This window comes from Lissotriton vulgaris, chromosome 11 (assembly GCF_964263255.1).
Source record: "Lissotriton vulgaris chromosome 11, aLisVul1.2, whole genome shotgun sequence".
Lineage (NCBI taxonomy): Eukaryota > Metazoa > Chordata > Amphibia > Caudata > Salamandridae > Lissotriton > Lissotriton vulgaris.
The window spans coordinates 67,993,611-68,016,106 of NC_141699.1; the positions used below are offsets into that span (position 1 = coordinate 67,993,611).

A 22,496-nucleotide genomic window follows, 5' to 3' on the forward strand; every position below is an offset into this window, starting at 1 on the left:
AGCCCCAGTCCCACTGTGATGTCATGCTGCACAGCCCCAGTGATGTCATGAGTTCATGAGACAGCCCGCGATGTCATGATAAATAGCCCCAGTGATGTCATGATACATAGCCCCAGTAATGTCATGGTGCTCAGCCCCAATCACAGGTTACCTTTGCATTATTTTGACCCAGTACTACAAATATCGTTCCCCACCAACGCTCCTCCGTTCTCGTCATTTATGTTGCTTAGTGTTCGAGGCATGAGGGCTGCTGAATTCATATCTGTGCATAGATCGCCACCTAGTGTTGGGTCGGGATGATTGCACATTGTTGTCCTGGAAGAGTCTTCGAAGTATCACGAGATAGGTGGCTCCTCCTCTGGACTACAGTGCGCATGGGCATCCTCTCCATCCCCAGATTGTTTTTTTTCGCCATTGGGTTCGGATGTCTAATCTTAACTCCAGTTAAATAACTTGTATTCTTTCTATTCCTAAGGCCAAAAGGCCTTCTTAGCGTCGGTATTGTATCGTTCAGTGCCTGGCCCTTTCGGTTCTTCGATCGGCGTCGAAAGAAGATTCTCTCAACAACAGAGGCCCAGACTACATCGACGATGGAACGGACCCCGTTTAAGCGGTGCCCCGTTTGTCATTCAAGATATTCGAACTTGGATGTGCACCCAGTGTGCAATACCTGTTTGTCCCCCGACCACGACGAGTCGAAATGTTTCGCCTGCTCAAGGTTCCGCTCGAAAAAGACTATTAAACTTCGACGCGCGGCAAGGCTGTCGGCCCAGAGGTCGGCACCAGTGCCTGCAAACATCTTCGATGATGGGGACGAGGAACTCTTCCAGGATGAGGAAGAGGTGGAAGACGACGTTCCCGAAGAAATGTCGGACCCGGCGTCGGAGCAGGACTCCAATTTCGAGATGGGCGAGCCAGATGAGGAGTTCGCCCACGACCAAGACGTCATCGAGGTAGGGGACGACGATCAGGCCCTTGCGGCCGTTGATGACGACTCCGGTGGAGAACCGAGTCCCCCGCAGTTCCGGGGCCTATCATTAACATTCAGCCCTCTCCGGCTCCGGTCGAGGCATCGCCGAAAGGCCTTAGCCAAGATCCATCCTCTCGGTCTACAGCCCCGTGACATAGCCAGGCTACGACCCTTTCGAAGGAGCCATCGGTCGATTCAGCGAAATCGAAACCGAAACTACTCAAAATGGTGGTCGGTTCGACGTCGAAGACCTCCTCGAAGGCTGTCTGTGATCCTTCGGCGCCAAAGATACCTGTCGGCGCCAAGACTGGGACTTCGAAGCAGGGCTCAGCCACCAAGAACGTCGCCTCAACGGCCTCGCCGTCGATGCCCGCGCCATCGACCACACATGGCGAGAAGGGCAAAGGACTTCCGTTGGGAAAAGGTCTGCAGCCACCCCTCTCAGGACTCAAGACTGGGCTGGCGAAAAAGGTCGAAGCCACGGCCAAGGACGCCCCGACTTTGTCGTCGACGCCCAAGGATGGAGGCGCACCGCGCCGGGAGCTCGATTCGACGCGGTCAAACGAGCGGCCTACACAGGCGTCGAAGAAAACTGAAACGAGCGCTTCAGGTTCGAAGCATGCAGACTGGACGGGGCTTAAGTTTGGCCTTCCGCCCACGGCCCGTCCAAAGCAGCTCGAGGTTTCCAAGATGGCGAAGGTGCCTCCCATGCACAGGTCGTCTATCATGAGCCTTCTTACGACAACCAGGCAAAACTGTTTATTGACTCGGAGTGGGTCAGGCTTACCGTCCACACGCGGAAGATGGCGCCTGAACACCCCTTGGAAGGTTACAGTATTCCCCTCAAAAAGAAGATGGTCTCCACCACCTCTCCGGTTCTTGTTGAGCCTCTTCAGGACTACTCGCACCATACTGTTCAATCTCCAACACAAAGTGAGGAGGACATGAATGCGGACTATAGCCAAATGGGCTTCTCTTACAATACTGACACTGATCAAGATGTCTCAAATCAATGGTCAGGAGCAGGAGATCAAGGCGATGACCCTGATGACCCCCATACCGCTCCAGACTCTCAGTCCTACATTGTAAAACCATCACCAACTGAGGACACTACAGCATTCAATGCATTAATAGAGCGAGCAGCCCTCAACCATGACGTCGAGATGCATGCTGAGCCAGTGGATGAGGATTTCTTATTTGATACCTTCTCCACATCTGAACGCACCACCAAGACTCTGCCCATGCTTAAAGGAGTCCTCACACTAGTCTCCACTGGGTATGGGTTCCCAAGCAGTAAGGCCAAACCCTGCCTTAATATATCCAAAAAAGAATGCCAGTACTGCCAAATGGTTCAGTTACTTTGTCGATACTCTACATATGATCCAAACAATATGTGGAGGGAATTCAAATCCAAGAGTTAATCACTTTAAATTTGCATTTTATTTACAATTTCTCTTTTTAACTTGTTCTTTTTGTCATTTCAAAGATTTTTTACAAAAACATTATGGTGGAACATATTACAAAAAACAGACATCAAAGTACTTTTCTTATCAGACTCTCATTCATATACATTCATACCACTAGACATATCAGTCATACTCAAAAACCATTCATTCAGCTAACAATCTACAAAAATACGTGCTTTTTTACAACTATTATACACTTTTTGAATCAGAAACCATAGAATCTCATTTGCGAAAATAAATCCCTCTAATCAAAGAGTTGTTCAGTTTTCTTATGGTTTCTACATGAGAACATTTCACTGGGGAGGTCTACGCGTTTCAAACTCCTTCAATATGGAGTTCTCGTCAGGACCATAGACTGAAAATGAAAAACAGGGGGAACCTCTATTAGTGCTTATTCTGAAAACAGACGGAGACTACTGTTGGGTCAACACCCACTACTTCGCATCTTACCTCTCTAATTGTCATTGAGGCGTACCTCATCAGTTCATCACCATCCGCGGAGCGGGACCACCTGCATCACAAATATACGTGCTATTGATGACAGTCAAAAATTTGTTCACCATAACGACATTCATTGTCACACATGCTATTCAAGTATACTCACCATCGGGTGAGGATCGTTTCTCTTAGGATCTAAAATAAAACATAGTACAGGCTATTGATCAGAGACCTGTTTTGTAATGTGCAGCACCCTATCTATGGCGTTTACGGAGTTTTCTTTCAGTCTTACCGGTATTGTTGAATTCCGACCGCGTTGTATGAATTTCGTTAGTTTTTCAATGCGGACGTTGATCGTGCGCCTGCGGGGACCAAGAGAGAGCGATTCAGCATTTGCTTGATCAGGAATGCGAGCTTCCTTGACATTGTATACTCCTCAGACATACCTCTCGTTCGCGTTCAGTTGCCTATGTGGTAGCCCCTTCTTGACAGAAGTTTGGTTATTTGGTTATTGTTCAAATACACATTCTCGTTGGAGAATCAGGAATTTGGTCCTGTGTCGGTCTTTGTCGTCCGTTGAGTGAGTGGGTGATTGAGTGATAGGTATGAATTAGCGCGTGTAAGGTGTGAACAAAGTATGTCAGAAAATGAAACCTTTGCATATAGTGAAGATCACATAAAGAAGCTACTAGCGGATCCACCCCTCTTTGCATTAGCCTCTCTGAGTGTACCAGCACAAAACCAAAACGAAACGGAAAAACTTCTAAGGCTAAAGAAAAAGCAGATACGAACAGACCTCCATGGTCACTTCCTGCTCCAGCATTTGAGAGCAGGAACAATTCCGGGAGGCCTGCAGATAAAAAATATACCGGTCATTTTCACGGAAGACCCCATTTACAAAAAGGGATATAGTTTCATAGAAACAAAATGCAGTCGGGACCTGATGGTCCTGACAATTGAAACAGCGCAAAGATTATCCAAGGCCCAACTGGAGGAAATCGAAAAACTACAAACCAATATAACCACCAATGAGCTCATATCGGATGCTAAAGGATTACTAGACAAAGTTGAGAAAGAGATCAGTGAATTCAAGGACTACACCGTAAATCAAAAAACAAACCAATTTGAAAAAGATCAAAAAACTTTAATATAGAGAAGGTGTACCCATATCTACAACAAGATTTCTATTCACGACCAGTCTCTCGGAGATATTTGCAGGAAAATCAAGGAAGATCATTCCAGAAATACATCACCTTTTCCGATACCTCTTCATCAGGTAGTAACAGCGAAGGAGAAAATACAGAACCCAGGAGAACAACTAATAGAAGAGGCTCTTTCCAACAAAACCACCAAGGCCAGAATAATTTTTTAGGGAGAGGCCAGACAAAACAAAGAGCAAAACCGAGATATACACAGCCATGGGAGATGTCGACCCGACGTCAGAACTACAAGAACTAAAACCTTCATTAATTTTTAACATCTCAAACAAAGTTTTGACTAAAGATGAAGAGAATATACTCCAAAAAGGCCTAACCTTTGTCCCCTCAAAAAGGACTGATTTTGTGAAATTAAAAACTGAAACAATTGAATTTTTTCGTAAAATAAGATTGAAGACATATTTTTCAGAAAATCCCATTAATATGAACATGGAAATAACTGGACTACATAACAAATCCACCTTCTGTCCTCCCAATCACAAAGTACCTAAAGAACTATTGACCTTTGAAAGAACCATCTTATCCGCAATCTGCGAAATGGAAAACAAGACCAAGTGGGTCAAATACAATATCACCAAATCAGAGTCTGCTGCATTAACAAACCTATCAAAGGATACATCTGTGATAATAAAACAAGCAGATAAAGGGGGCTCTATTGTGATATGGGACCGCCAACTTTACATCAACGAAGTCAATAAACAATTAAACGACACCAATTGCTATCGCAAAGTGAATAAAGATCCAACAATGGACCTAAAAAATCAATTGTATTCCATTCTTGATGAAGCTTCTGAAAAGGGATTTCTCGGAAAAAAGGAATTGGAATATTTGAAAATAAAACACCCAAGAATTCCCCTTTTTTACTTGCTACCCAAGGTACATAAAAATGCCAACTCTCCGCCAGGACGACCAATAGTGTCCGGTTGCGAGTCTCTAATGGAACCCATCTCCAAATTCGTGGACTTTTTCCTAAAGCCATTCATTCCTGATGTAAAATCCTACATCAGAGATACAACTGATTTTATCAACAAACTGCAGATTGTTAAATTCGACAGAAGATCTGAATGGTTGGTCACAATGGACATAACGTCCCTTTATACCCAAATACCACAAGATGAAGGAATACAGGTTCTCAAATATTTTTTGGAAACTAGAGACAAGCCAGAACAGGTTCCGACCGAATTCATTATACAGTTGGCCCAGTTTGCACTCAAACACAATTATTTTTTCTTTGATGGTGATTTTTATTTTTAGACAGGAGGAGTGGCTATGGGCTGTCCATTTGCCCCCGAATTAGCCATCCTCTTCATGTCATTTTATGAGGATAAATTCATTTACCGAGATAACCCCTTTGGACATTCGAGTAATCATTGGTGTCGATTTATCGACGACGTGTTCTTCGTGTGGTCGGGCTCCGAGGAGGAACTCAAGTCCTTTAATCAATGGTTGAACAACAGAACTGAAGAGATCAAATTTAGTCTCATGTATTCAAAAGACAGAATTCCATTTTTGGACGTCGAAGTATACCCTTCGGAGGAAGGAGATTTGATCACAACGCTACATAAAAAAGAGACTGATCGAAACAAACTGCTACATTTCACTAGCAACCATCCTCGCAGCTTAAAAGAGAATTTGCCATATGGGCAATACCTCAGGATCCGGAGGAATTGCCAAGACCGGTATGAATATGAGAAACATGCTGAGAAACTAACCAGAAATCTTGTTGACCGCGGATACCCCAAAAAACTTCTACACCGTTCCAAAAAGCGGGCATGGTGGACCCCACGGGAACATCTGTTAGAGAAAAAATCCAAAAAGAAATTGGATAGAATAGCCCTAGTTACCACATACTGTCCCAACTCTAACATGCTAAAAAAAGTGGTGCATAATAATTGGCACTTGGTTAAAAATTTATGTGAGGACCTAAAGAAACCCCCACTATTTGCTTTCAAAAAAGAATCAAGTTTAGCCAATAAATTGGTGAGAGCTGCACTCCCAACAAAACCACCCACTAATTTAAAATATGATGGGCTTACCACCTGTGATGGGACACCACAGATGTGGTGGATGTAACTGCTGTGAATCCACCGAAGAAGGAGCAATATTTAAACACAATGGAGTAACATGGAGACACAAGATGTTTACAAATTGTAAAACACGATCAGTCATTTATGGAATCAAGTGCCCATGTAATCTCCTATACATAGGGAAAACCAACCAGGAGGTCCGCTCTAGGATTCAACAACATAGATCAAGGATCAAACGCAAGGTGGCAAATGCCCCATTAGTAAATCATTGGCAAATTAAGAATCATGAAGATAACGAACTACGATGGACAGTGATAACAAAAGTGGAACAGGATCCAAGAGGAGGAGACTTGGATGCAAAATTATCGAAAACTGAAGCATCAATGATTGTGAGATTTAACACAGCAATAAATGGACTAAATGAACTCTCTGAAATGTTCAAACTATAAATACCATGAAGATACAACCACACGTAGGATCCTTCGGAAAGGTCACATATCTAATACAACCCCCCATGAAAAGAATTGATAGAGGGTTAGAACACACCGAATATGACACACAGAAAGACCACCGTGTCCCATGAGACACCAACACACTTGCAAAAACCGATGCGGAATGACTAGACAAAGATGGCGTCCACAGAACGCAACCAAAGTCACATGATCAGTCACATCAGGAAATAAACAACTCCACGGAACCACATCCGCCTGAGCGTGAAATGGGACACAGTAGGAACTGAACGCGAACGAGAGGTATGTCTGAGGAGTATACAATGTCAAGGAAGCTCGCATTCCTGATCAAGCAAATGCTGAATCGCTCTCTCTTGGTCCCCGCAGGCGCACGATCAACGTCCGCATTGAAAAACTAACGAAATTCATACAACGTGGTCGGAATTCAACAATACCGGTAAGACTGAAAGAAAACTCCGTAAACGCCATAGATAGGGTGCTGCACATTACAAAACAGGTCTCTGATCAATAGCCTGTACTATGTTTTATTTTAGATCCTAAGAGAAACGATCCTCACCCGATGGTGAGTATACTTGAATAGCATGTGTGACAATGAATGTCGTTATGGTGAACGAATTTTTGACTGTCATCAATAGCACGTATATTTGTGATACAGGTGGTCCCGCTCCGCGGATGGTGATGAACTGATGAGGTACGCCTCAATGACAATTAGAGAGGTAAGATGCGAAGTAGTGGGTGTTGAGCCAACAGTAGTCTCCGCCTGTTTTCAGAATATGCACTAATAGAGGTTCCCCCTGTTTTTCATTTTCAGTCTATGGTCCTGACGAGAACTCCATATTGAAGGAGTTTGAAGCCCGTAGACCTCCCCAGTGAAATGTTCTCATGTAGAAACCATAAGAAAACTGAACAACTCTTTGATTAGAGGGATTTATTTTCGCAAATGAGATTCTATGGTTGCTGATTCAAAAAGTGTATAATAGTTGTAAAAAAGCACGTATTTTTGTAGATTGTTAGCTGAATGAATGGTTTTTGAGTATGACTGATATGTCTAGTGGTATGAATGTATATGAATGAGAGTCTGATAAGAAAAGTACTTTGATGTCTGTTTTTTGTAATATGTTCCACCATAATGTTTTTGTAAAAAATCTTTGAAATGACAAAAAGAACAAGTTAAAAAGAGAAATTGTAAATAAAATGCAAATTTAAAGTGATTAACTCTTGGATTTGAATTCCCTCCACATATTGTTTGGATCATATGTAGAGTATCGACAAAGTAACTGAACCATTTGGCAGTACTGGCATTCTTTTTTGGATATATAAAGGAGTCCTCAAGCATGCCACAGCCATTTTCAAGGAGCCAACCAAAGCCAGAGTTATCAATCCCCGGATCGACAAAAAATATAGGCCTGCCCCAGTGGACCCGACCTATATCAAAGGCCAACTCCCATTGGACTCCCTCGTGGTGGCTAATGCACGCAAAAGGGCTAATTCTCAATCGACTGGTGACGCTCCCCCTCCGGACAAAGAGTCAAAAATCTTTGAAGCGTCTGGGAAGCGTGTGGCAGCGCAAGCCGCTAACATTTGGAGAATTGCCAATACACAGGCCCTGTTGGCTAGGTACGACAGGGCGCACTACGACACCCTAGAACAATTGATGCAGCACATGCCTGACATGTACAGAGAGGCAGCGGAAATGGTTATACAAGAGGGTAAACAGGTCTCCAATGCGTCAATCAAATGCGCACTGGATACAGCAGACACTGCAGCACGGGCAGTCAATACTAGCGTGATGCTTTGACGCCATGCATGGCTGCGCATCTCAGGATTCAAATCCGAGATCCAAACTACGCTTCTCAATCAGCCGGTTAATCCGGACTTCCTGTTTGGACCCGAAGTTGACACGACACTTGAGAAAATGAAAAAAAGACACTGAGACAGCGAAATCCATGGGGGCTCTCCAGTCACAGCAGTTTCGGGGTGGTTCCTTTCGTCGCTCCGGTAACAGGGGAGCTACAAGAGGACAGGCTCAACAGCATTTACAGTACGCCAAGGGCAACACGCAATCTGCCTACACTAAAAACACCAGAGGTGGATACCGTGGGAACAACGCCAAAGGGAGAGGCCGCGGCAATAACGACGCCAGGTCCTCCACTCCCAACAAACAGTGACTTCATGTCACTGCCCCCCGACCATCTAACACCTGTCGGGGGGAGACTCCAGCAGTTCCTGCCACTCTGGGAAAACATCACAACAGACAGGTGGGTGAGACAACTTATCCGTTACGGCTATTGTCTAGGGCTAACCTCCAACCCCCCCTCCAACATACCCCCAAGAAACCGTCCTATGTCCACAGAGCACTCGCTCTTATTGCAGCAAGAAGTCCTCTCCATGCTGCAAAAGGGAGCCATAGAACTTGTGCCTGCCGAGGAAAGGGGTGCAGGGGTTTACTCCCTGTACTTCTTGATTCCAAAAAAGGATGGGTCCCTAAGGCCCATTCTAGACCTCAGACCCCTCAACGAATACATCCTTTCGGAGCACTTTCACATGCTAACTTTACAACAAGTCCTGCCGCTGCTCCGTCAGGGCGACTTCCTAGCCACCCTGGACCTCAAGGATGCGTATTTCCACATTCCCATTCACCCGAGTCACAAAAAATATCTCAGGTTCACAATCAACAGTCAGCATTACCAATTCAAGGTTCTGCCGTTCGGGGTCACTACTGCTCCCAGAGTTTTCACCAAGTGCTTAGCGACTGTGGCAGCACACCTTCGCAGAGAAGGTGTTCACGTGTACCCCTACCTGGATGACTGGCTCGTGCAGGCCAAATCTGCCGAGCAGTGCGGCCGCGACATGTCGCAAACTATTCACCTCCTTCACAGTCTGGGCTTCTCTCTCAATTACGCAAAGTCTCACCTGCAGCCGTCCCATGTGCAACAGTACCTGGGGGCAACAATAAACACCCAGTTGGCTACGGCGCAGCCGAACCCAGCCAGGGTCAACAGCATGCAAACGCTCATCCGGAGGTTCCAACCTCAGCGATCCCTCTCAGCGCAAGTTTTCATGCAACTGATCGGCATGATGGCATCCTGCATATTCATTGTCCCGCACGCGAGGCTGCACATGCGACCCCTTCAAGAATGCTTAGCCCGTCAGTGGAACCAGGCTCATGGCCATCTAAAAGACCTAGTGTTGGTGACCGGTCGTGCTTACAGCTCTCTGCATTAGTGGAACCCACAAAACCTTTGCAGGGGCCGACCGTTCCAAGAGCCTGTCCCACAAATAGTGCTAACGACGGACGCATCTCTCCAGGGTTGGGGAGCGCATGTCCTCCACTACACAGTGCAGGGACTATGGACAGCACAACAGCAACGGATGCATATCAATGTGTTGGAACTCATGGCAATCTTCATGGCACTGAAGGCATTCAAGCTGCACCTGTGCAACAAGGTCGTGTTAGTCCGGACGGACAACATGACCGCCATGTATTACATCCAGAAGCAGGGAGGCACGTACTCCCCGCAGCTGTCTCACCTAGCCCAGAGCATGTGGAAATGGGCCATTCAAAGGAACATCTTCCTCATGGCGGAGCATCTCCCGGGTGTCGACAACCAGATGGCAGACCTGCTCAGCAGGCACAGTCATCAGATGCACGAGTGGGAGATCCACCCGTCGGTTCTCCATCCGTACTTCCAACAGTGGGGTCATCCAGACATCGACCTCTTCGCCACAAGCGAGAACGCAAAATGCCCAAACTTCGCCGCCAGGTTCCCACACCCGCAGTCTCAGGGCAATGCGATATGGATGAACTGGTCAGACAGATTTGCGTACGCTTTTCCGCCAGCCCCCCTCATACCTCTGGTGGCGCGCAAACTGCTGCTGGCATGGGCACCCGCCGGTAAGGAGGAAACTGCTATGTATTCTATGCACAGATATGAATTCAGCAGCCCTCATGCCTCTAACAGAATATGCTACTTACCAGTATGCATCTGTTCTTGGCATGAAGGGCTGCTGACATTCATATCGCCCGCCCTCCTCCCCGGTGCCTGTCTCAGCTGCAGCCCTCAGAAGCATTTTCAGGCATGGTCATCACTTTCAGTACTACACTCCATCTCTGCCACAATGGCGAAAAACAATCTGGGGATGGAGAGGATGCCCATGCGCACTGTAGTCCAGGGGAAGAGCCACCTATCTCGTGATACTTCGAAGACTCTTCCAGGACAACAATGTGCAATCATCCGGACCCAACACTAGGCGGCGATCTATGCACAGATATGAATGTCAGCAGCCCTTCATGCCAAGAACAGATGCATACTGGTAAGTAGCATATTCCTTACTAGTTTCAGCCGATAGTATCTGTGCCAATGGTTTGTCTACCCGAGCACCATTGACTCCGACCAGATTCGATGCCACTTTTATTGCACTTTAACCGATGATGGTTTTTTTTGTAGTTCAGTCAGTCTAAGGTTTTCGTTCATAAAGTGTTAAACATCAGCAAGGCAACTAAGTGCTTTCATTTACTTAGTTCTCCAGACTTCCTAAGAACTTTATTTTGTGGGCTGTAGACTGTATATCGGTCATGAGATGGCTTGGTGGTTCTCCGCTTATTCTCTTGGGGTTGACCTTGGATATTTGTTCATTTTGCAGAAAGCACAGTGAAGCTGCTTCCTCCCTACTCACTGATTGGTCTCTCTCTCCTCTTAGCTCACAAGAAGGTTGCCACCCATCAAAGAGGCGAAGCCCCGGCTGCAGAAGCTCTTCCGGGATTTCTGGCTGTATTCGGTGCTCATGGGGTTTGCAGTGGAAGGGTCGGGTAAGTAAACACTTCATCCCCAGAGAATGGTCTATAGTGCATTTAAAGACCAGCCTTGTTCTGTAGTCCACCAGCATCGCCATGTTTTACACCTATGTTCTGTCTAGGGTAGTGACAGTGAATGCCACCCACTGCACTACTCTTGGGAGTGAGACCAAGGGATGGGACTACTGGCAATGTTTAAGTGTTTTTATTTTTTATTTTTAGGCCTAGTGAAATACTAGGCTCTCTCTTAGGTCTAGAAAGACAAGAGCACTATGTGCTTTTTAAAATACCCCTCACACACTAAAAAGTCCTTTAGTGTCATGCTTCATCATAGGGGTCTTCCCGTCCCTATAACAGGGCGGGCGTGCTACGACCAAACGGACTACGCGGGAGCACTTAAGTTGTGACAGAGGCTATGTGTAGGTGTAGGGGTGTCAGTGAAGTGTAGGGACCTAACAAGTGAGTGCAAAAAAATACAAAAAGTTAAAAATTCCCTGGCTAGTAGAAAAAATACACTTTATTCGCTTCTCTAGCTGGGAACATTAAGAAGGGGATTTTGAGGTAGAGCAGTAGCTTGCTACCAAGTCGACATGTTTCGTAAGCAGTCCCCTACTGCTTACTCATCAGGACCTTATAGTGGTCCCTACTACAGATTGCTCAGTTCTAAAGTAATAAGCCTAGAACTGAGCAATCTGTAGTAGGGACCACTATAAGGTCCTGATGAGTAAGCAGTAGGGGACTGCTTATGAAACATGTCGACTCGGTAGCAAGCTATTGCTCTACCTCAAAATCCCCTTCTTAACGTTCCCAGCTAGAGAAGCGAATAAAGTATATTTTTTCTACTAGCCAGGGAATTTTTAACTTTTTGTATTTTTTTGCACTCACTTGTTAGGTCCCTACACTTCACTGACACCCCTACACCTACACATAGCCTCTGTCACAACTTAAGTGCTCCCGCGTAGTCCGTTTGGTTGTAGCACGCCCCGCCCCGTTATAGGGACGGGAAGACCCCTATGATGAAGCATGACACTAAAGGACTTTTTAGTGTGTGAGGGGTATTTTAAAAAGCACATAGTGCTCTTGTCTTTCTAGACCTAAGAGAGAGCCTAGTATTTCACTAGACCTAAAAAAAAAACTAAAAACACTTAAACATTACCACTACCTCACATTGATAGAATCTCATTGTTTATACAATACTGCTAGGAGGGTGATTCTATCAGCACCTCTATGCTTCCTCTTTCTGTTTTGGAATGGGACCACTGGCACCATGAGTCAGACAAAGCCAGGCCAAACCATCACTTTAGCTCCATTTCAGGTGCCCCAATTTTGGGGCATGTAGAGCTTGTTTTAGGACATATCGCTTGAATACCACATACTTCAGTTTGGTGATAACTTTTCTGGGCCACGAGAAGACTGTTTCGAAAGACAGCAGGCCCACATAACCACTTTACTTGTCTGATGGACAGAGTTGGCTAAGTCAAATCTTTTGTGCTTCTTGTAAGGGTTGATGCTGTCCTTCTGTGGTGACCTCAAATGTTTGACTCTTTAAGTGTCCTAACTTGTTTTGCTACATTAGATTGAATTACAGCACCTGACAGCTTAGCTGTGCCACAGTTAACACATAGAAGACAGTCGTGGCCCTCAAACCACTGAATTGTTCCTGCATTGTACTGCATGCAAGTCTTTACAGAGCTGTCCCCAGTGGTGCATATATGTGCTGCTCAGACAGCAGAGCTATTCCTTGGCTTTCCCTGGTAACAATGGGAAGCTGCGGAGACAGGCAGGCAGTCACAGATTCCCTAGAATGTTACACATGTATATCCAAGGCATAGGTTCTGACTCCACGTTATACCAGTGGTGAAGTAGGTACTTCACGCAGCCGAGCTGTCCCCCGGTATGAACGGATGACAAGCACCTGCATGTCTTACAGCACTGACGTCCCTCACTCTCAGACAGCAGAGTGATTCCTGAAGTTCTTCCTCAAACACTAACCCCATCTCTCAGGTCACACTGAAAAACCACATTGTGTTTAAGGTAGCGGATCTGTTCCTTGTGTTGCAGAGACTATTCAACCAGGTACTTCAAACTGCAGACCTGTCCCTTTGACTTTGGTAGATGCCTCCTACTGTTGAGACATGAATACACACATAGGTTCTAATGGCTGTGTGTGTGGCAGTCAGTGCTCGACTCACTTACAAGGACTGTGTGATGCTTCCAGGTCTCCTGGCTTCTGTACATGATGCGTTCTTGCAAATTCATTAAATAATGTAAAACAATATCCCAGGGTACAATGTTGAGTTGTTGATTAAATATGCCAGTGCTCTGATCGATTTCCTATCGGAGGTGATCACTGATGCTCCTACAGTTTTGGAGTCCTGGATGTGCTGGGGGTCTTATTGAGATTCTCAGGATGCTGGCACTCCTGAAGGTTACTTATTTCTTTCTGATCTTACAGACTCCGTGTACAGCTCAGAAAGAGGTAAAATGCATATATGTTACAATAATGTGAAGCACTTATCACCTTGTGTCATTTATTCACACAACACACAGCACATAATGCATATGAGTCACCCAGTCCTCTTTTAATAACAACACACAGCTATGCAAGTAACCCCCATAGCTCCGTCATTGAAAGCACCAACGTTTGACATCTAATCCTTATGCCCCCACTGCATGTATAGCATTCCCTTCCTTGCCACTGATCCACATTCACACCAGCAGATGAGCACATAAGCCCTGTAGATCAATACAGCACTCGCAGCATGTAAACACATAAGAAAGCAAATAATCCCCATTATTACACTGTGTGGAAAGTGCTAAATCCATTGCTAGCAATCTGCATGGACCGCAGGCTGTAGTTTACCATTGCACGCTGTTTGTATCGCAGCTCATAAAGGCTCTGGGCTCAGTTCCTTCCTTCGTTCCTCGAAAATAAAATACAAAAGAGACCAGTAAAGCTGCTGTTTCTGCTGTGCAAGGTTTGGAACATTGACCCAACAGGTCTTGTATTGTATGCTATCAAGAGCATGCCAACCAGGGCGGTGTGTTGAGCTAACACAACAGTCTATGAAGTTGTATCAGGAGGGCCATTAATTACACAGTATCAGAAGTGGCCAGTGGCTTGGACAGCTCTCTGCAAAGGTGACACGTTAGTGGATGAACATTTTTCAGGAGAATGGTTTAGCAACAGGCCACCGGAACAAATTCATATAACAGCTGGGCGTTTGCCACTAGGCCCTCTTTCAAGTCCACAAGTCCAGCAAGTGGCTCTCTTGTTGTTTCATTGTTGGTACAAAACTCTGGTGTCTCAATTGTTACCAAGTTGGGTAACCGTCCTGGTTTCATTTTGCCTTCAGTACTTTGTTGTAGTTCATGCATTGTTTATACATTATAACTTGATCCTTGATCATTTTGTTTGTATTATAAATATGTGTTGTGTTGAAATCCTATTGGCCTGACTGACAGACGACTCAGTATGATTTTTTTCTTAGCACACATCCTTGAAAGTGTATGGAAAACCATTACTGCCTCATAGCGCCACTGCTGAATTAGTTCACTGTCCTCTGTAGGACAAGAACTATTGGATAAAGAGCTTTTAAACTGAACCTTTTTTTGCTTACCAGGGAGGTCACTGTATTTGTCTCAGCAACATACATCAGCCACATCAGAATATATTAGCCTGGGTGAATTATATAGTGCAGGTTGCTGCTTTTTAGTCTGTTCTTGAAGATTGTATTTTGATTTTTCTCTTCCTGCAGGTCTTTGGCCAGAGGAGTGGTACGAAGGGGTCTGTGAGATCGCAACCAAATCACCACTGCTTACATTTCCCAGCAAGGAACCCCTCCGCTCTGTGCTTCAGTACAACTCTGCTATGAAAAATGACACCGTCACATCTGTAAGAACAGATTCTGCATCCTTCCATTTCTTCCTCTGTCCCTTCACCTCCATGAAACTCTTTCTTTGTTTTAATTCTTCAAATAATAATCAAATCCTTACGCTGTCCTTAGCTCAAAGTAAGCCAAGTCTCCTAGATGTGGATAAAGCCAACAACCAGTGAGTTCCTGCCTTGTAGTTTCAATCACTTTTATTTGATGATCTGTGGGGCCTCATTATAAGGACTCTGGATTTTGGTGGGGATTACAAGGTGGACCCTCATGGTCCTCTCAGATGATAGATAAGACCAGCAGAATCTGAAAGACATGCACGTTTTCCATAGGGTATCCCTCATTTCCCACCATAGTTTCAGCCACAGATTGCAGCTGCATTAAGCAACTAGTCTCAGCATGAACCACATTGGGTTAGTGTAGTTATCGCGGTCTCATTATTGGTCCTGTCTGTATTACCAAGAACCTTGTACAGAGACTATAAGTTGCAAGGTCAAATCTTGGCCTTTATTTTACATTTGTTACATTTATTTTTAGCTATCCAACCAGGTTTCACTGGTCCTTGTTGTCCCATGTAGCCCATCTTGACTCCAAAGTATGTGTGGCTGGTATATGAAAGAGTAAATGTCAAGCATGTGTACATTTTGAAGTGATTGTGCGGGATGATGGCCAATTTCAGTGCAGTCAGTGTGCTCACCTTCCATAGTTGCGAATACATTTGGCATTACTGGTCCAGCACTGAAATGTCTACCATTAGACTATTTCAGTATTATTAACAAGGGCACAGCAGTAACTATTTGTAAGAGTAATAACTGTTGGGGACATAGCAAGGGTGAATTTCTTCATTGAGAGACGATATTTGGTACTCCAGAGGTATAATGCTCCTGGGTGCTCAGTGCAGCTTTTAATGGATACTTCAACCCACAGGTTCACATCTCTAAATATTCCCAGGCATATGGACTGGATCAAGAAAAGTTTCTAGGGACACGAGGGGCACTAAGCTCAGCAGGTGCTGCCACTAAATGCAACAAGCCTGCTTATGTGATGATATCTGTTCCTTTTTTACAGCTCACAGAAAATACTGATCCAAACATTTCTACAAATATTAGTCTGACCTTCCTAAAATGATTCCGTTTTACACACTTTTGACTTTGTGCCATGCTGCTGTTTAATTTTTTAGGCGTCAATACCCGCACCAAGTAAAAAAGGCAGAAATCTGCCAGATGCAGAGCTCCTGATAAAGACTTCTAGCCTTAGATTCCTCACCTTTTGAATAATCAAAGCATCAGACTGGATTCAAAAACTTTTCAGCAGTACTTCTGCACACCGTCCGGTTGCATCATGCTGCTCCATACTGCCATTGTTCCGCTCAGGAAATGATGTGCTGAGCCTAAATAGGCACTGTTTCTTTTCTTTCGGCGCCACCAGACGCTGATCTGGAGCTACTTCTCATCTCTTCAAGATCCTTTGCTCTATCACAATTCATTTTTTCAGTGTGCAAGAAGCATATCACCTCCTAAAACGACAGGTTTTAAGCCCTGAAAGGAACGTTGCGAGCAAAAATGTCTGCAACAGATCCTTAACAAATTTGTTTGTGGTGCCTGGGATTGAGCCATAACTCTAAGGAGTAAGTCGAAGAGAAAAACACAAGAAATCTAAGTGGGACTTTTTGGTTCCTTGGCAAACCCTTGCCTACTCCCTCTGGCACACCTGTGGTCTCCCAAAGAGGCAAGAGGTTCTCCACCTGTATTACCACCCGGTGAGTTTTCCTTCAGTGCCATCTGGACCCTCCAAACCCATAAAAGGGCTGTTTCCGGCTCACATCTTGACTTTGCCTCAGAGCCATGGTCCATGCCGGTCCCCGGCGCCTTGACGCAGATGCCGACTCCATTGACGCTGGACAATGAGGTCTCAATTATCCTCTCTGACATGGAATTGGCCCTGGTTTGACCTTGACCAAGGCTGTGTCAAGCCCCTGTAGAAGCTGCACGTCCTCTTGATCTGCCTCTACAAAAAGAACGCACAACCTGCATTCTCTGTTTGGCACAGATTTGAACAATGACTATGATGCGGCTGATGAAATTGGCCAACCATATCACAAGAAGAATTAGTATGACAACTTTCAAGGCTGTAGGCCCTTATTCCTCCTGTCAGTGTGCAAATCTGTTTCACATTAACTTACCCAGAGTGCACCAACGACGTGGACCGGGAGTGGTGTAGTCCCTATATGGACTTTAGTGCTCCTTGATTGGATCCATCTCTAGTACATATAGGCTCCAACATAGACCTATGGAAATACAATTCTTAATAAAAAGGCAGGCACAGCCCAAAGTTTTAAGGATAAATATAAAGAATAAAGACAAATTACATGAAATATCTCATCAGCATCAAAGCTTACAGATCATAAGAACAACCAACTTGGTAAAATTCAGTGGGAAATCCAGCATAGCTTTACTTTTAAAGAGTGGGAAGATGGGGTTCTGTTAACAGAGGAAAACCAGGTCCTTTTATAGGACTTTAGATCACTACACAAGTACATGGTTCCCAGGATATGCACTAATGGGGAACAGGCACCAAGAAGCAATTTTACTATGAAATGCATTCAAGGATTCCGTCATAATACTATTACATTAGATTCGAGGTCCTCCGTGTGTACTCGGGTAGCTTGAATTGTAACAATGTATAGAGAGTGGTCTGCTCCAGCTAGATTGTCCTTGGTTAGGTACACTTAGTCCCCAAGACTTTAAAAGCTCCAGTCTTTCTATGGAAAGCTCACAATTCTGTATTGGACAAAGGCAACAACAATCACATGGTCTATCGCAATGTCATTTCAAAATGGAAGTTTGGTTTATGTTAGCACAAGATTGATTTCAAACACATTAGAAGCTTAAAAAAAGGTAAAACAAGGTTTACATTCTGCTGAGTCGGGGCTCCTCTCACACCCCTTTGCTTTGCAGTTGAGAATAGTGCTAACTCTGCCATGGTAATGCATATGGCGGCCTTAGACATTTGTTTCCAGCTCCTCACCTTGGATGTGAAGACCAGTGTTTTTTACGGAAGTTCGTCAGCTGAGGCAAACATCTGCAGAGCACCTCTTACCTTTTAACGAGCCCCTTACGGATACCTTGATAGGTGCATGGGACAAACTTTGCTCTGAGCCCCCCAATCAACTGCCAAATTGCACAATGTCCCCTGTGAGCAAAACTAACCCCAGGACATTTCCGAATGCTCCCACTGATAGGTAGTCAAAACAGCTGGAGGCTTTCTGGAAGATAGTTTTCTTGTCTACTAGCTTGGCACTTCGGTTAGTAAATGCCAGCTGTCTGCTGGGATGCTCTTCCCGCACCCGTTAGCATTCTTTAGCACAGGTCCTCCCACATGGCCCTGAAGATCTCTTGCCTGTCCTTGCTCTGGACATACATGATAGTTATGGCTTGGCCAAGTTCACTATTTGTTGTGACTTGAACATCACCGCCTCCTTCCGACTCAACATCAAGGGGACCTCTCTGATTATGTTCAGATTTCGAAGAAGACTGCAAAAATTCTGCAGTGGTGGTTACTGGACCGCTATTGGGTCAGCAACAAACCTCTCTCCCTTCTCCCTTCCATGTCAACATTCTGGAGGTGATGGCTGTGAGAAGTTGGCCTGATATATGATGCTCACTAGTTCTAGTGATCACCTTGTATCAGACCAAACAGCCCTTATGGTGATTGGTTGTAAGTCAACCTTATAGACCAGCTATCCTAATGGTAGCATGGACAAAGCAGTCTTAGGCCAAACTCTTTTGGCATTTGAAGCCAGCTGTTTTACCACTTTTTAACCCCTCGAATACCAAATGAAAGGACACCACACAGGTTGTTATGAAAATAAACAATATATTTATTACTAATAAAACACCTCTGAACTCTTTATGAGATCAGAGGGATAAGCACATGACAAGACTCTTAAGAGGCAAACCATATACTAAGTAAATGGTATAAGGAAATCAATAGAGGAAATGAAGATGTCCAGAGGCTGTAGGATCGCTGGGACTACACTACCCTAACCTTAGGTAAGGAACAGGAGGCCCGCGGGACGCGTGTGCAGAGTGTGAACTCACACGCGAGATGCGGGACAAAGTCAATGGACACTACAAATTACGAAAAGGTAAGTAAAAGACAGTTCTGACTAGTTAGGACTAAAACGACAGGATACCTGGACACTAGGAGAGTCAATCTACCTTTGAGCACCAAAATGCTCTTGTTACCTCACCCACAGGCTGCGGGTGCATAGGTGTGAAAGTGTGTCGGGTTTCCGCGTCGAAGTCTATGGAGCCTTGAAGAAAGATGCTGCAGGCAACCAGGAGGAAGATGTCCGGAGCGATCCAAGGGTGGATAGAGGAAGATGGAGACCTGAAAGCAGAGGGGACAAAGTTCACAGTCACTAGCCAGTGACCGGAGTGGAACTAGGAAGGAACCAGATGCTGTAGTCGCGATCAGGTGAAGAGTGGACTTTTGACTCTGCAGCCACGTGGACCAGGAGGTGTCTTCGACGACCAGGATGGAGGCATGAGCTGTCCCACGCAGGCTCTCGCTGTCGGCGGTGTCGGATCCGGAGTCAACAGGCCTTGGCAAAGGCAACCCACGCGGTGAGTGGAGATGGCGTCTGGTGCGGACCAGGAGGGTCCGGGGTGCTTCTCCTTTGCAGGGAAGCAAGGGCCAGTCTGGAGCAACCAGACCAGCGATGTAGATTTCGTGGATCGTCGTCTAGGAGGCCACTAGCCAGCCGGCAAGTGACCAGACAACGCGTCGAGCAGCAATCAAGCAAAAGGGCCCCACGCAGATTTCGTGGGTGCTGGAGGGCTGATCTTCTGTGCAGGAGCTGCTCGGGGATGGGGTTTCTCAATCCCCAAAGCACTTTCTCGAGGAGGCCTCTGAAGTCGTGCTGGAAGCGAAGTGAAGTGCAGTTGCTCCAAGATGGCCGGTCCCACGTGTCTCGTCGCACCCACGGATCTCAGCTGTGCTGCAGATGTAGGTAGAGGTCGGAGAGGTCTGGAAGTCCGGGTCTCGTCGGGCTCTGAAGTCTGGTTCCACCGGGAAGGACGACAAAGTGAACCGCTAGGACGCTTGATGGTGCCTGCTTGTGCAGGGTGGTCACTCCTTGACCACAAAGGAGATTGCTTCAGTCTTCTGTGGAGCAGAACGTCGCAGTCCAGAGTTTCTTCTTTGTATAGTTTCAAATCAGGATAATCTAATTTGGAATGGGACCAGCTCCTACCTATATTCTCCTAAAGGGGCTGAACTGTGACTAGGTCCCTCCTATGGGTGGGACCAGGAAGGGGGGTGGTTACACCCCCTATTCTTTGTCCGGTTTCGCGCCAGAGCTGGGGCTGGAGTGTCCCAGCAACTGGTTTGAACCGGGGTATGCACAGGAACACCTTGTGTGCCCCAGGCATGTCTCATTCCTTTCAGCCTGTCCTACCTCAATACACAAAGTCCTGTCTGGGGTGGTGCTAGCACCTCCCAAGGCAGGAAACCCTTTGTCCAGGCCTCCCTCGCTGGAAGGACTCCCAGCAGCAGGAGGTCAGACTTGTGTCTGTGGTGGCAGCATCCATTTTGTGATGCTTAGGCTCAAGTTAACTTTAACCGGGGTTCACAGTTACATACATGTCGTGTCCCTCTAAAAGGGTGGAATGCTACCCCCGTCGCTAGAACTGGCGAGGGGGTAGTATTCCAATTCGTATGACACCTTACTCGACATGTTTTGATATATGGTATAGCGTTATCATGGAAACAGCTAAAGGACTTGGTTCCGAAAGCTGCAGACAGGCTCAGCTCATGCTAGAGCACCATCTCACATAATTCCAAGCACTCTGCCTCCAGGATTGTTAAGGCCTGCCATTGGAGTGACTTTTAGGAGTATATGTGTCCATTTTAGGTTTAGATATAGGTATACTATATCTAAAGCAAAGGGTGATTACACCACCTTGCCCCAGCTTATTGATCAGCCAGTTATGTCAGATTTGGATGGCCAGCCAGGGGTGGCATAATGCATGCTGCAGCCCCTGGTAGGCCTTGGGTGTACTTATGCCATGGTACCTATGGTACACTGTACAAGGACTTACAAGAGTGACTCAATACCAATTGGTAAATGCACCTAAAGTACATGGATGTCAATTTAGAAAGAGAACAGCTAGGCTGTGGGTCTGATTAGCAGGCCCACAGCCAGGGAAAGTCGTAAACCAGTGAAGCAAAAAGCAAAAATCTGGGGTGACCATAGGAAAGCAGACCCTACTCTCCTACAATGGCCATCCTTCAGGATGATTAGATGGAGGAAATTATCAGTATACAAATTTGGAGCCTGGATGATGTCCAAGTGTGGATGAAACGCGTTGGCTGATTGATTTATGTTCTATTTGGTTTGGATTCAATATTCTGGAAGTATTTGAAATAAATGACAGAATTTCTGCATATCCAAGTTTGCCTATGGGCTTGATTTTTACCGAATCATTACGCCAATAATAGATTAATGAAATTGTGTGGAACAAGACGCTCCTTTTTAAGGAAGTTTGATTCCCGGTGGCGGTGGGACCACTGATAGTAAAGCGCTGAACATATACTATTTTTTGAACTAACCTAAATTTCTCACCAGTGCCCACATCTCATATCCCGCACTGCCTCTTGAGTTGGATGAACATAGACAAAATGTTTAACCACAAGCTAATATGCCAGTATCTTCTCATTGTGAAAAGGTGAGCACATGGTGCTAGTGAACAAATTAATCTGAAAACTTGATGGAATTAGATAGCGGCTACAGAATATATCCAGAGAGATGGCACAGGGCAGCCATATTAAGAAGGTCCATCAAATCTTTTTTTTTTGTGCTCTGCATTAGGTGTAGTTTCACAAAACATGTTTATAGTTGTATGTGTTGACAGCTTTTTAAAGAATCGTATAAATCAAAGAACATGGTTCAAGAGGTGGACATACCTTCGAATCCGCTGCTGGCAGTGAATTCCTAAAAGAAATATAAAGTAACTAGAAAATGAGCCAGGTTAAAGAGTGTTAAGTGCAACCAGTGGAAACGTATGCAAAGGTGGGAACACGTGCACATGTGCTAGGCACACATTTTTTCAATATACTTATGCACAATGCCATGTAAGGACCAAGATACGTGCGTATCAGATTTTGATAGTAACAAATACACTGCAGAACCTATAATGATAGTTGGAGGAGTTAATACTCACAGC

At 45.4% G+C, this 22,496-nt stretch overlaps 1 protein-coding gene across 2 annotated transcripts in view; it reads left to right on the forward strand.

Annotated features, from left to right (window-relative positions):
* PI4KA (phosphatidylinositol 4-kinase alpha) overlaps positions 1-22,496 on the forward strand; it is a 614,454-nt gene that overhangs the window by 338,109 nt on the left and 253,849 nt on the right. For both annotated transcript variants that reach the window (XM_086942716.1, XM_086942717.1), the window contains exons 20-21: positions 11,290-11,398; positions 15,142-15,278. In XM_086942716.1, the coding sequence (XP_086798842.1) occupies positions 11,290-11,398; positions 15,142-15,278 (246 nt within the window). The remainder of the gene's footprint in view (positions 1-11,289; positions 11,399-15,141; positions 15,279-22,496) is intronic.